This window comes from Fibroporia radiculosa, assembly GCF_000313525.1.
Source record: "Fibroporia radiculosa TFFH 294 genomic supercontigs, scaffold1086, whole genome shotgun sequence".
Classification (NCBI taxonomy): domain Eukaryota; kingdom Fungi; phylum Basidiomycota; class Agaricomycetes; order Polyporales; family Fibroporiaceae; genus Fibroporia; species Fibroporia radiculosa.
The window spans coordinates 42141-55781 of NW_012133262.1; the positions used below are offsets into that span (position 1 = coordinate 42141).

At 49.4% G+C, this 13641-nt stretch overlaps 5 protein-coding genes across 5 annotated transcripts; 2 read left to right on the forward strand and 3 right to left on the reverse strand.

Moving 5' to 3' along the window:
• Positions 1-317: 317 nt before the first annotated feature.
• On the reverse strand, positions 318-2502 carry FIBRA_02112 (uncharacterized protein; the record flags this gene model as incomplete). Its single annotated transcript, XM_012323978.1, has 13 exons — positions 318-478; positions 542-570; positions 633-665; positions 723-956; positions 1024-1053; positions 1109-1309; positions 1358-1424; positions 1478-1728; positions 1788-1960; positions 2013-2110; positions 2157-2200; positions 2251-2342; positions 2395-2502. The coding sequence occupies 13 exons, from the start codon at positions 2500-2502 to the stop codon at positions 318-320; spliced, it is 1521 nt and encodes a 506-aa protein (XP_012179368.1).
• A 902-nt stretch (positions 2503-3404) lies between these two features.
• On the reverse strand, positions 3405-4846 carry FIBRA_02113 (uncharacterized protein; the record flags this gene model as incomplete). The annotated part of the gene is made up of 5 exons (XM_012323979.1): positions 3405-3496; positions 3550-3709; positions 3777-3941; positions 3993-4145; positions 4199-4846. The coding sequence occupies 5 exons, from the start codon at positions 4844-4846 to the stop codon at positions 3405-3407; spliced, it is 1218 nt and encodes a 405-aa protein (XP_012179369.1).
• An 862-nt stretch (positions 4847-5708) lies between these two features.
• On the forward strand, positions 5709-8489 carry FIBRA_02114 (uncharacterized protein; the record flags this gene model as incomplete). Its single annotated transcript, XM_012323980.1, has 9 exons — positions 5709-5865; positions 5926-6059; positions 6110-6790; positions 6852-7004; positions 7061-7216; positions 7272-7376; positions 7430-8148; positions 8211-8337; positions 8394-8489. 9 exons carry the CDS (start codon positions 5709-5711, stop codon positions 8487-8489), a joined length of 2328 nt encoding a protein of 775 aa, XP_012179370.1.
• Positions 8490-9046: 557 nt separating this feature from the next.
• Positions 9047-10675, reverse strand: FIBRA_02115 (uncharacterized protein; the record flags this gene model as incomplete). Its single annotated transcript, XM_012323981.1, has 4 exons — positions 9047-9703; positions 9757-10018; positions 10070-10533; positions 10592-10675. 4 exons carry the CDS (start codon positions 10673-10675, stop codon positions 9047-9049), a joined length of 1467 nt encoding a protein of 488 aa, XP_012179371.1.
• A 351-nt stretch (positions 10676-11026) lies between these two features.
• Positions 11027-13361, forward strand: FIBRA_02116 (uncharacterized protein; the record flags this gene model as incomplete). The annotated part of the gene is made up of 4 exons (XM_012323982.1): positions 11027-11899; positions 11950-12299; positions 12363-13299; positions 13353-13361. The coding sequence occupies 4 exons, from the start codon at positions 11027-11029 to the stop codon at positions 13359-13361; spliced, it is 2169 nt and encodes a 722-aa protein (XP_012179372.1).
• Positions 13362-13641: the final 280 nt, after the last annotated feature.

The following is a 13641-nucleotide window of genomic DNA, read 5'->3' on the forward strand; positions in this document are numbered from 1 at the left end:
TTGAATTCCTCGCATGTAACAATGTCCTGGAATATACCGCCTGCAATCAATGCAGCGTCGGGGTTGTACGCCTTGGCCTTCGGTCTACTTGGCCTTATACCAGCGCCCAAGATTACCTGGCGATGACTCAAGCGTGTTACATGTCACGACAATAATGTAACGGACAATCTGAGTTTGTTTCTCGACGTCTGAATAAGTAAGTGCAAGTTCCACAGCACGCATGTAATAGTATTTCGTATTCTAGTGCAAAAAACACTCGTCGTGTAGTGCTGGCCGTGCAAGCTCGTGTATCATTGTGCGTATAATATGGTTCGATATCAGGCGTGGACGACGGACACGAGGCCTACTTTGAGCGGCAATTGCGCATCGTTGTTTTCCTTCCCTACTGTCGGATATCTCACCGATGCGACGTTCCATACAATAGGCTTCCCCGTCAGCTCAAACGTGAAGGATGGAAGTAATGCTGATAGCACGACCTCTGGTGTGAAATGGAATCAGTCAGAACACTAGCTGGGTACACACAATCGTGTATGCAACTCACTCATTTCCAACTCGGAGAATTTGAAACCGCTGCAGTGTGAGCAGCATTAGATTACGACAGCTACGCACTATTGAAACTGAGGTAGACGTACATACATGACCTCCCTCCCCCAGAGAAGGTCATCCTGGAGAAAATATTGATATATGAGAAAACTCATTGATATAACACGGAATGAACGTACAGATTGGAATACACTCCGGGAATCGGTGCCTCGGTTAGAGCGTTAGGCAGTGGCGCAAGCCACCGTTCGGGTCTCCATTCTAGAGCATCCTCACCCCATAGAGCCTTGTTGATATTCGATCCAAGTATGCCGATGATTACCTTCGTTCCCTTTGGAATCAATATTTGGTGCATGAGTGTGCCGTCTACTCCACGAATGGGTTCAGACAAGGGAAGTATGACATCCTTGATGGGCCTAGAGAGACACAGTCAGAATCGACCGGCAGATGGTGTTATCCCTCGACATCGAGCCAAACACTTACTGGCGGACCACAAGGTTGTCTGCTGGGTCGCTAAAAGCCAGCCTAACTTCAGGTGTATTTTCAGGAGTGAAAACATGATACTGACACTCGCATGGTCTCTCTGCAGACAGCGTCAAGGTAAGGGAGTCGCATTAAAGAGTCATAGGACAGGTTTCCGTCTGAATCGTTCCATGCTTGTATGATCTCTCGGCGTAATTTCTCTTGAACGTCTAGACGCTGAGCCAACCGCTCCAGAATTCGAGCGAGACTATTAGATGTTGTATCCATGGCTGCGAAGAGGAGCGTTCTACGGATCTTCAATGCAGACGTCCATGGAACAATCTTATCCACTCACGTCATTTGAGCGATGATCTCGTCTTCAGTAAGCCTATCGGGCTCAGATGCTGACAAATTGGAACTCACTGCAGAACAGTTAGCAGATGATTTTCGACAAATGAATTGAGAAAGAACTCACTGAGAATACTTATTATATCTTTCCCATCCCCTGCTAGGCTGGAGATAAGCTCGTCTCCTTTCGTCAAGCCCTTCTTCTTGTCTTCGTAGATATCCACCGATCTTTGAGTAATGGTAGCGATGATCGACCTCATCTTCTGAAGCTGTTTGTGCGGGAATAACTTGACCACGAGTCGACGGAACCAGACGGGTCCGAGACTCTCCACATATGGGACAAATTGCCGCAGAAGAGTCAGCTGGTAAAGGGTGGGTCTGTGGGTGAAAGTGCGTCAATAATAGCGTAGTAGCTGGTACAAGATTATTATACTGACATGATGTTCTTCACGGCATCCGCGTAGGGATCCGAAGTGTCTTCAATCAGGGGATCGAAGGAAACTCCCAAGCCACCCTGCCCAATAAGCTCGAGAGCGGTACGTCCCATCCAATTAAGCATGTCGAGCTCGCGAGGTCCATCACGAAGACGAGAACTCAACGCTTCGTGAAGCTGACACACAATCAGCGCACAACCGGACATCGAACTACTGTTCTGGACGGACCTTATTTGTAACACTGTAGAAGATCGGAAGCATATGGCGCATGTGATTAATAGAAAAGACAGGGTTCAGCATCTTGCGCTGCTTGCGGTGCTGATGGCCTTCGGAACCCTAAGTCCGCGTATCTCACTTTGAGAAGTTGCTTACCTGTCGTAGAAATCAGACCGGGTCCGAAAATTAGCATGTTCGCTCTTGACCCCCATCAAGTCAGTATCTACCGAGCACAAGTGAGGCAACCTACTTTACAAAGAGTTCCTCCTCCTGATACGACTGGTGATCCTTGGTGATAATGGTATTAAGAGCCTTGGGGTCGTAGACGTATAATATTGGTTCCTAATTCCGTCAATCTGTGGGGGATTTGAAGATCATTACAAGAGCCACTCACTCCAAGTAAGCTTTGCATTCGGACCACAGGACCGTAGTTTTGAGCGACCTCAAGGTGAAAGTCCGTTCCAAGCCGATCATAAAATTGGTTCAAATTCCCTTTGGACATGTCGTCAGCGACACGCCGCGATGACAATGATTATAAGTCGACCTGTCCAGAAAGACTGTGGAGGGGGCCCCGGAATACGATTCAGGGTCGATCTAGCAACTAACCGGCGATACCAATGCAAGAAGCAGAAGGTCACCAACAAGATGAACAGCGACCCAACAGGAAGGCCAGTTGCCGCCATCTTCCAAAGAGAAGTGTGTGAGGCAAAGTAAAAAAAAAATAGTAATAAAAAAAGGGAGGGCTCGCTATTGGGAATCGTAGAGCCACCTGGGCTATATAGCGCTGCTCCTCTGATATACAAGACCCGTGCTTTCACGTAAGGTTTCAAGTGGGGACCATGTCTTCATCATCAGGGAATGGTCCCGGCAACTAAAAAAAACCCTGTTCGTCATGCAGACGGACACAATTCACAAACCTTCATTGACCTCTGACGTACCCAGCAGGAGGCATCTAGTAAGATCTGTAGCATGTCGACGCTCGGTCAATGAGAAACTATGCCCAATCTGTCGGACTAGGCCAATGCTGCCGAACTAAACCAAGATAAAAACGTTTAGACCCAAAACAAACGCGCCCGTACCTCTCCCCTGGATCTCGACTGGCATTAGAAACCAAGAACCGGCGTATATAAGTGAAAAGATGGGCACTGCCTTCCTTTTTGACCCGGTTAACGGGTTCGGAAGTAAAACATCGTATTGGAGCGCTTGGTAAACGCCCTCGACTTGTATACATTTGTGTAAACGGTCGGAAATGAGCAAACCCAAATGTAATTCATCATGTTCCACAATGGTATAGGATGAGGTAGTCTCGGCCCTTCTCTGACCTAAGCAGAACGTCAGCTCGGACCTAACGTGGAAACGAGGCTCTCACGTCATCTCATTTCAACGCTGTTCAGCGTGATACAATCAATCTGACACGAGAGTCCTTGTGACATCCCAGCGGCTAGCAACTCGCAGCTGAACAGCAGCATTGTCCGCTAAGGGGACTTGTGCAGGCGCTACTCCAAGTTCATGCATGAGAGTTTGGAGGAGCTCGGCACCATCTGCTGACTGTTATCATCCAAGTCAGGAAGATCTTCGAAGAGCCCAAGGGCGATTGAGAGGTGAACTAGACGCACGAAATTATCTATATACTTATTGAGCAACGAATGAATGTAGTACAGCTCATTGACGGTGAGAGTAATGGTGCGGTCTGTCTCCGGTAGATCCGCCTATACGTCGTGATCCAGATCATTCGTAAATACCCCCGAAGCTAAGTCTAATGCGAATGTGACACACCAAGTAGTCCTTATCAGGGTCGTTCACCTGGCAAAGCTTTCGCAAAAAAGTGTTTATGCGGCTTCGATTGGCTTCAACAAACGGATCTATTAGTGGTTTCATATAGAGTTTGTCTGCGGATGCGGATGAGGACGTAGTGATTAAACCCTCCAGCATCGTCGCAACCTGTGAAAAATCTCAGCACGGGTCAAAATCTACGATCTACTAATCACGGACTAGGGTGAATGTTCTCCAGGAGTTTGGGGAGGGAATCCTGGCGATAAGACAAAACTCTTGGGGAGTGTTTACTGCTGGGATGATCAAGCGCTGGAGGAAGAACTGGCCGACCACCGAATGAATGTCCTCCTCACATGCGGCAGGGAACTGACGCTGTAATACTTCGCGTGGGTAATAGATGGCCTCAGCAGATGTGATCCACTCACTTGGAGACCACTTTTGATCTGCCCGCATATCCATCGGATATCGTAAGGAACGCTCTCGAGGCTATCTATGACGCTTTCGAGGATGTTGCTTGCGATGGCTGTCAACATGGCCAATCGGGGGACGATGATTGCATGCACATCCTCATTCATTGTCGCCTCTTCCATAGTTACCTCCTGCGGTAATTCTGGTGGTACAGAACCATTTGTTGCCATTATGGTATCCAACAACTGAGCATAGACTTTCATAGGATTGATTTCTATGTTTAAGGAAGGGTGATCGGCCAAGCGAGTTAGGGACCCGGCAAGGGCTGTCTTTAAATAGCTCAAGGTGGCTTCACGACGAGTATACACGATAAGGAGTCGAGAGAAGGGAGTAGGAAGACGGAAAAGTGAAGTGAGCTCCGGCGTCGATAGCACCTGCGACTGGATGACCAGCCTGACGAAGGTGAATGCGAGATATCCTTCCGACACACTAGGATGCAAGGCGAGGATAATTATGTTTAGAAACTGGTCAATCTCGGAAAGGCAGACTGAACGGCACAAAGTCGCAGCTAGTTCAGGTCGCGATCGGAGCAAGTAGAGCAGATGGGAATACAGCCAAAGCGCACGATCACTTGGCAAATAAGTGCGAAGAGCTTTGGGTTGCATAGTGCGGCTGTGTCAAAATTCGTCTGGAGAATGAATCACGGACACCCAAGTGGCTTGAAGGAGGGTATGGGAAATACATAAGACCAAGGACGTCGGACGCTTATATCAGTACGCAGCCATGCCGGACTGCGGTTGCAGCAGACGAAGAGTGAATCAGATCATGCCCAGCAAGATATTTACACAGCAATAAGGCTAGGTGAGAACGGTGATGAACATACTAACGGGTTCAGCGGTCACCGCTTATTGATTAGAATTGTCGCGAGGTCCTTTTCACCTTCCTTGATATCATGGCATGGCATGCCTCGCTCGTACTTGATTGTCACGAATATGAGCGTCTGACGTCTGGCACCGGGAAGACTTGCCTTGTGTGATTCATAGCAAGATTGCCATGCGCAGCATCACCGAACGACCATTGCCACAGCCAGTTTGTTAGATCCCAGAGTTCTTATCAGGAGAAGCAGTGTCGTCTGCCAGGAGGCAAGTGCAGCGCCATGTACACTCAGACAAATGGGCGGCGGTGAACTGACCCCGTCATCGGACGAAGCCCGAGGGGAACTTGAAGGGGATCATGAACTTAATTCAAGTTAGGGCAAAGATGACTTCAGCGGCCAGCCACAGGTCAGCGCTTCCGACTGAAGACGATTACCCGAATTGGGTTGGTAGTCACCCTTCCGTTCCTCCGCAACGGCTTCCAAAGTGACTACTATTATCCCCCCTCTCCAACTGTCGGAGATCCCTTTCTTCTCATCGTTCACGAAATCGACCACGTCCATTCTTTCACCCTGCCATTGGCATATCGCCGCTTTCCTCGTCTATTCAGTGATCCCGGCATTATACCATTTTCTCTCTGGATACCGCACCAATGTCGTCTTACTCCGACCTTCCTGGTTCACCCCAGTCGCCTGGCAGTATGTCTTCGAGGAGAGTCACAAACAGGAACACCAATAGGTACAGCGTCACAGCCCTGTTTAGCATGGCGGCTGAGCAGGACGTTGAAGTTGAAGATGAGTTGGGCCGAGGTGAGCACAGCAGGTTGCGCTCTTCTCACTGGCTCTGAACCATACCTTTGTACTGCAAAGCGCAAAAACGACTAAGAGAGCTGAAGTCACGCATCTCAGCTCAGTCAAAGCGGAACTTTGTACTGGAGCGCGATGTTCGCTTTCTTGACTCTCGGATTGGCCTGCTAATCCAGAACCGGATGGCTCTTGACGAGGTTCGTCCTGTCATGAGATCACTATTGACAAGTCTTACTGTGTATGCCAGCAAAACGAAGTGGAGAAACATCTTGAGGAGGTGGACGCAACTGAGGGCCACTACCCCGATGATCGAAAGCTACAGCAATATTCAAACTTGTTCTTCCTGTTGCAGTCCGAGCCACGGCATATCGCGAATTTGTGCCGACTTGTCAGTCTTACAGAGATCGATACCCTCTTGCAGACTGTCATGTTCACACTATATGGAAACCAGTACGAGAGTCGCGAGGAGCATTTGCTCCTGACGATGTTTCAGTCCGTGCTATCTTCACAATTCGAAACCGCAACCGAGTTTGGCTCTCTCCTAAGGGCTAATACACCAGTGTCTCGTATGATGACTACATACACTCGCCGCGGACCTGGCCAGAGCTATCTCAAGAGCGTTCTCGCCGAGCGTATCAATAGTCTCATTGAGCATAAAGACCTGAACCTGGAGATAAACCCGGTCAAAGTTTACGAGCAGATGATAATCCAGATCGAGGAGGAGACCGGTTCTCTCCCGCCTAACCTTCCACGAGGAGTACCACCAGAGGTTGCGTCAGCAAACGCTGACGTACAGGCTATCATTGCGCCACGCTTGACCATGCTCATGGAGATCGCGAACAGCTTTCTGCTGACGATCATCGACAGTATGGATACCGTTCCTTATGGTATCAGGTGGATCTGCAAACAGATTAGGAGCTTGACGCGGGTATGTACATGCTATTGAGTAACTGGCATATTGATACGAAGACAGACATTCGGTGCCGCAGCGTAAATATCCCGATGCAACAGATTATGCTATCTGTTCGCTCATCGGCGGGTTTTTCTTCTTGCGTTTTATTAACCCAGCTATCGTAACTCCTCAAGCGTATATGCTTGTCGAGGGCGTACCGGCTAAGTTCCCCCGAAGGACGCTAACTCTGGTTAGTCATCAGAATTAAATCGCGTATTCCCACTGTCCTGACGATATATTTTTTAGATCGCTAAGATGTTGCAAAATCTCGCGAACAAACCTTCGTATGCCAAGGAAGCTTACATGATTACTCTTAATCCATTTGTGGAGAACAACAAAGCGCGTATCAACCAGTTCCTGAATAACCTTTGTGAAGTTGGGGACTTTTATGATACGCTCGAGGTACGTTGTCATGTTCGTGATTAACGAAGTCCTCAGAATTCGCCACTTCATACAGATGGATCAGTACATGGCTTTATCAAAGAAGGATCTCATGATTAACATCACGCTTAACGAACTATACAACACACACTCTTTAATTCTTCAGCACATTGAGGTGTTGGTATGTACGTGCATTGTTTTTGCACAAACGAGTCTGATGCTGTGGGTTGGAAGGCGCCCAATGACAAGCAGCACTTGCGCATCTTAACCGACGAACTTGGTGCTGCACCTTCTCAAGTTCCTAGGAAAGAAAATCGAGCAATCGAGCTATCACTTTACAGCCGATGGGAGACGCCCATACAAGATATTCAGAGTGCACTCATGGACTCCGTCTCAACCACGGACATGCTTTACATGGAGGCCAAATCGAATCTCGTGCAGCTCATCAGATCGCTCCCGCAGATCAACGACAAGCGACCATACAACCTCTCTCAACTGGCCGAGCACGCTGCGACATCCTCGAAGGACGCCACGCTTGTTCGTAAAGGCATCAAAGTAAAAGAAATGTTGCGCGAGCTCGAGGAGTACAAGGTGATAGATCAAGCCGATGGGTATAGGCTGATGCAGGAGGAGGTTGCAGCAGAGCTCGTCCATCTTGGGAATCTGCGCGAGAAGGTAATCTTGGAGACGAAGTCGCTAGAGGCGGTCTATAAGACTATCTGCGATCACAACAACTATTTGCGTGGCCAGCTGGAGCAGTACAAGGCATATTTGCAGAATGTACGGCTCACGGCGACTAAGGATAGGGGCGCTACGTCTGGTGTGGGTGTTGTCACTGTAGGAGGAAAGGAGAAGAAGGCTGCAAAACCTATTGTGCACGGTCCTTATCGGTTTACGCACGCCCAGCTAGAGAAAGAGGGTATTATTGTTGAGAGCAATGTGCCTGACAACCGGTATGTTTGCTTTGTCTTGCTGTCTGCCTGATTCCTGATACTGACTACTCTGCATCAAATAGGCGACCGAATATATATTTCAATTTCACATCCCCAACTCCGGGTACCTTCATCATCGCGCTGCATTACAAAGGCCGTGAAAAGGCAATCCTAGAGATGGACCTGAATATCGATGATCTGCTGGAAAAGGTTCGCGCCTGTCTTAATCTACATTCGTACGGACGCTAAATTTGATTTGACTGTAGCAAAAGGACAATAAGCACCTTCTTGATCTGGAATATGTCCAGCTCAATGTGCCGAAGGTCCTCACTCTTCTCAACAAGATTTTTGCTAAACGATAATCATACTTATTCTTCCTATTGGGCAACATTTGTTCGTTCTTCTGCGCCCGCTTATATTCCTATTTATCACGATCCTTTACGCATCACTGTACGCCTGCGTCCTTGTTGTCGATGTTCCCAGCCTCACCTCGTCTGTTTCCTTATTGTCTCCCAGGTTCTGCTCTTGGTACCTTTATTGTTCTCGCTGGATCGCTCTTGTAAATCCACCCCATCATTAGGATGTATTATCGATAACACCTGTATGCACGTCCCTTGGCATTAATCTGTTGCTTCATGGCAAACGCTATAGACGCTCTAGTATATACACCGACGCTGATAGTGTGTGATCATCACACAAGGCCTAGAATCAGTACTGTCCCAGTTATGGCTTACAAGGCTAGTACATTTATGGCCTGTACAGGAATTATGGTAAAGCAAAATTCAAGCGACAGCTCGGCAACAAGGTATGTTATCATAAGGTACTGCTGTGCAGTTCCACATGGTGCAACACTGGGAACCCGTTCTCAATAGCCAGGAACGCTCGAGGCCGAGTTGAATAGCCATGGGAGCAACGGCCATTAGACAAAGTCCAAGATATATACATCACCGTTGAAAAGACCCATACAAACACGTCCGGTGACCTCGTCGAAGGCGAGGGAATGACATAAGTTTGGCGTAAATGGCAGCACGGGATCGGATGGTAACAGCAATCCTACGGAATTACCGGACTGCGGGTGATATCGCATGACCCTCCTGGTTTGTGTTTCCCAATTGTGTTCCAGCCACACAGCTCGTCCTGTAGGACCAACTTGTACGAGTTGCGCCGAAACTTGGGGCGGCAGAGCAAAGAATCTCGTAGTGCATGCCTCGCCATGAATCTCGGATGAGAAGGGAAGCGCGAATCGAGTCACCTGCTCCACCCCGGCTGATGAATCGTGGAATGCGTAGCAAATTACGACTGATAAGTAGGATGAGGATGGGGTCGAGACTCGAGCAATGTCGTAAAACTCCGCATCCTGTCTAAAGGGTTGCATGGATTCTACAACTATAGATCCTAGGTCAACGATGTGATCCCGGTGCAGCTCGGCATCCTGTGGGGCGGACCATTGCGAGTACTGAACTTTGAAGAGGGCGGCTCGCGAGATACGATAAATGCGAAGGATAAGGCTAGACCGCATATTCCCGAGCAGTAAGAGGTGATCATCGCATAAGCGCACCCATAAACTAGAGAACGGCTGTGCCCAAAGCCTTGAAGCGTGGTAAAGAAAGAAACTAATATGCTACTTACCTCCAAAAGTGCAGGATCGACCCATCCAGTCATGCCTGACTTGGCATGAGTAAGATAAACTTGCAGAGGGCACTCCCCACCCGGAATAGCGACGGTAATAGCGACGATACCATGCGAAATAGCCATTTGGTGTATAACAGGAGGAACGTCCGCAATACGAGGATGAAACAACACAGGGATAGTCCTTGTGGGTAGCAGAGTAGGAACACTGAACGAAAAGTCCGCACGGTTCTGTAGGGGGATGCGATATACGTCAATCTTGCTGGCCATCTATCAACAAAGTCGAAATGATGTTAGATAGCTCATGACTCACTCCATTCCATCATTGAACCCGACTGCCAATGTAACACACTCTTCTCTCGCTTGGTATTCTAGTGTGCAGTCCCTGTAGAAGCCCACTACCTCAATGTCAGCGACGCGGTAAACATCGCTCAGATCCTTCAAGGACCATAGAACAACGCGAGAACTTCCACGGGCTTGAGGTTGACGGTTTCGCTGCGCGGTCAAGAGCCACTCTCCGCCTGGCAAGAATTGCATCTCGTCTACATACGGCTCATTTGTGTCGCGGACAAGAGCATGAGTCCGCTTCAGCACCGGCGTTGTCTTCTGCCAATTGGCTTCGAGCCGTATCGCTTTGACGGCTATCTTCTGCAGCTCCTCGTGAGATAACGTGATGTGAGGCACACCAGAAGGGATATTGAGAGGGAGTCCTATGTGTCTGATCACACAATGCCAGAGGTAGTCAGAGGAGCCTATTGCGTGCAGAACGCGACACGTCTGAACGACTCTTTGTTGTCATATACAGCGACTCACTAACAATATCATCTTGACTCACCTGTTTCACGATCAATAAATTAACCACCTCGAGATAGAGAAACACCTCAAGTATTAGATCCTCAGGAAGGTCGGTGAGATGCATGGCGTGTATAACGGCTGTTATCGCATCATAGGCCTATGAAAACGAACGTCCGTAGTTAACCACTATCAGTGTCTAGAGACAGGTCTGTGTGGTCGATGAGCCATCAGTGGGTGCGGCATTCCGTGAGCAATCCGAGGCCGTGTGCACTCGAAATGGAGTCCTGACTCGACCAAGTCCGCTCCGATGGAGATAGGGGGGATAAGCTTGTAATGATTAGAAGGTCTTTAACCAACCTAGTATGCTACTGTATGTTATTTCTAGGCTATTTTATAATTATAATTAATTAATTTCCAGATTCATAGCCCTTAAAAAGCTCACTGAGGCCTGCCCGTGTCCTCACCCCTTTCAGCCATGAACATCGACACGACCGACCCCCATAGCTTGTCAGAACTGGAGAGTCTGTCCGACTCTGACTGGCTTGACATTGCGAGTAGCAGAGCGTCGGACACCGACTTCGACAGCGATCGGGACATTGACCGTCCATCCTCTCGCCGCTCCTTCAATAGCATAGGAAGCAGCTCTCGCGACGGCGACGGAGAGGTTCAAGCCTGGGAAGGCTTTGTGGACGATCCTGTCGATGAGTCTCCTACCATTCATCTTTCCCTCACCACACGATCTACTGCACTAAGCGACGCAGTAGCAACACTCATCGATCCTGGCGCCGTTCCAGATGCAGAGCTACAAGATCCTTCCGAGGATCAGCGAGTTAAGGATGCCTTGGATCAGAGCATGATGAGCACCTTAAGCTCGTCCCCATCGCGGTCGCATCCCAACTCACTGAACGCTTCTCATGCATCTATAATACAATCGCGCGACCTCCGACTCTCGTTTCCCGACCCTCTCACCAGCTCCCGCGAGGAGCTGTTGAACACATCCTACGAAGAAGTCGCGAACTCTACGGAAACCGACGATGTGTCCCCTGGTTTAGCTGCGGATATACCTCCAGTATATGCAGATGCTGCGGATCCGGGTGCACCTGCCATGCCCGTGGTCCCCCCATGGGATGGAGATTCCATTCAAGCCGATATGTATATTGTGCTTTATGGGTCCTCCTCGACGGTCAAATGGTCGTTCATCGATAAACTGCTCGAGAAGATCGCACAAGGCACTGGTTTTATGCTCACGTCTAAGATTATCGGCCTCATCGACGGCTATGTACGTTTCCTGTCGTCCGATGAGGAGTGTCGTATAGTGTCTGTGCTCGATCGCACAGGAGACGACGTTGTAGGTTTTTCTTTATATCTCACTCTAAGTTTGACTTCATCCTGTTGCAGTCGAGTTACGTTTCGCTAGATCGTCCATCATTGGCGGTGGTGTTCCTGCCTTCTGCTATGAAGGCATTGCCAGATCACACTCTGTACCTTCCGGTGCTGGCGCGAAGCCTTAGCGTTGTTGATCTTCCGTATTCCGCTGATCAGTTGCTTGATGCGGAGCAATACTGGGATACTCTGCGTGTGTCGCGGAGCAAGGTGGTCTCCACGACGATGGGTTCATCAGCGGTCATCGACCACGATGAGATCGAGCGCTTTGCGCCGAGATTGGTCTTTCGGGCGCTGCGGCCTGTGCTCGCGAGACCGGTGCGGAAGCCCGCGCAGAGATTGACATCCAAACATGCATGGACTATGTATGCTCATTTCGTCCAATCTTTTCCATACTACACTAACTCCTGATTTTTACTGCAATCTAGCCTTGCGGTGCTCTCTGTCGTATTGGGCTATGCAGTCACAGGGTCTTTCACTACTCCGGCTCTTATTGCCACGCCGCCGCAGGAGCAGACCACGCTTACGAATTCGTGGGGTACCGAACGTCCGGTGAATGTTCCGCCCAACAGCAGTGCCTCTCCTTTAGTACCCAGTCCGGTATCCTCGGCGTTGGTGCCCTCGTTGAAAGATTTAGCACTTGCTGTCCTCCCTGCGCAGCTATCAGCATCCACTTCTGGTTCACGCCAAGGTCTTGCGTCCTCCACACCAAAGGCTGATCGTATCGGCGAATCAGCCGGCGCGCCATCCGAATGTCCCTGCGGATGTGGTCTTATTACCTGGCCAGGGAAGCTTGTTGCGACGACAGACCTTATGTTACGCCCTACCCCACCCGTTCCCGCTTTGCGCGAGAACAGTCAATCCAGTTTGTCGTTGATCGCCCCCTTACCTCTGCATCGCACTGCGAGCAAGGGTAAGAGTAAGGCACCACTCCATCCGGAACAGTCTTTGTATGCCCTCAGTACGAAGATTGCTGGTTCACTCTCGGAATATTTCGATCTCGAGATATTGGCCGCGGTCGTCGTACGTGATGTACAAGAGATTCTGGATGCCCTGGATGAACTCGTACATGCCATTGTCCGGCAGACGAATCTGGCGTGGGAGCAGTCCAAGGACACGGCACATGAGATACGGGGCTATCTTCAGGAGAGACATACCCGTGCTCGTGCAAACGCGCTGGCGCTGCGTGATATGGGAGGACGGATAATTGACTCGCTTAGGGGCCGTGCTGGCGTTGCAAAGGAGAACGCAAGAGCGATACGGGAGAGCATGCGGTCGCTGGATATATGGAAGACGCCACAAGCACGGAAGGAGGAAGCGTCTCGTATTCACCAGCGTTTTAGGGAACGTTTTCGAGAGCGGAAAGTAGGCGGGAGGGCACGACTGGCATCCATGCATTGAGCTTAGCGGCTTTGCAGGTTGCATGACCCCTAGTTCATATGATTCGGGCTTGGGGGATGTATGTTTCGCATAGGTTTTTCGTGCAATTTCGACATTGGTATCTGTCTACATGTTGTAAAGCTTCGCATGTATTATTGTATGTTATTATAGCATCACTCCCTGGTACAACCGTTCTCAATTATGTACCATATGTCACAATGTTCTTTGGAGTATGTATCTAGTGATTTTGTCGTTAAGTTGAGCCATACAATTTTGATGATGCGTTCTTGTTCAGTTGCTTGCGGCGCGAGTCGAAGGATGTACTAC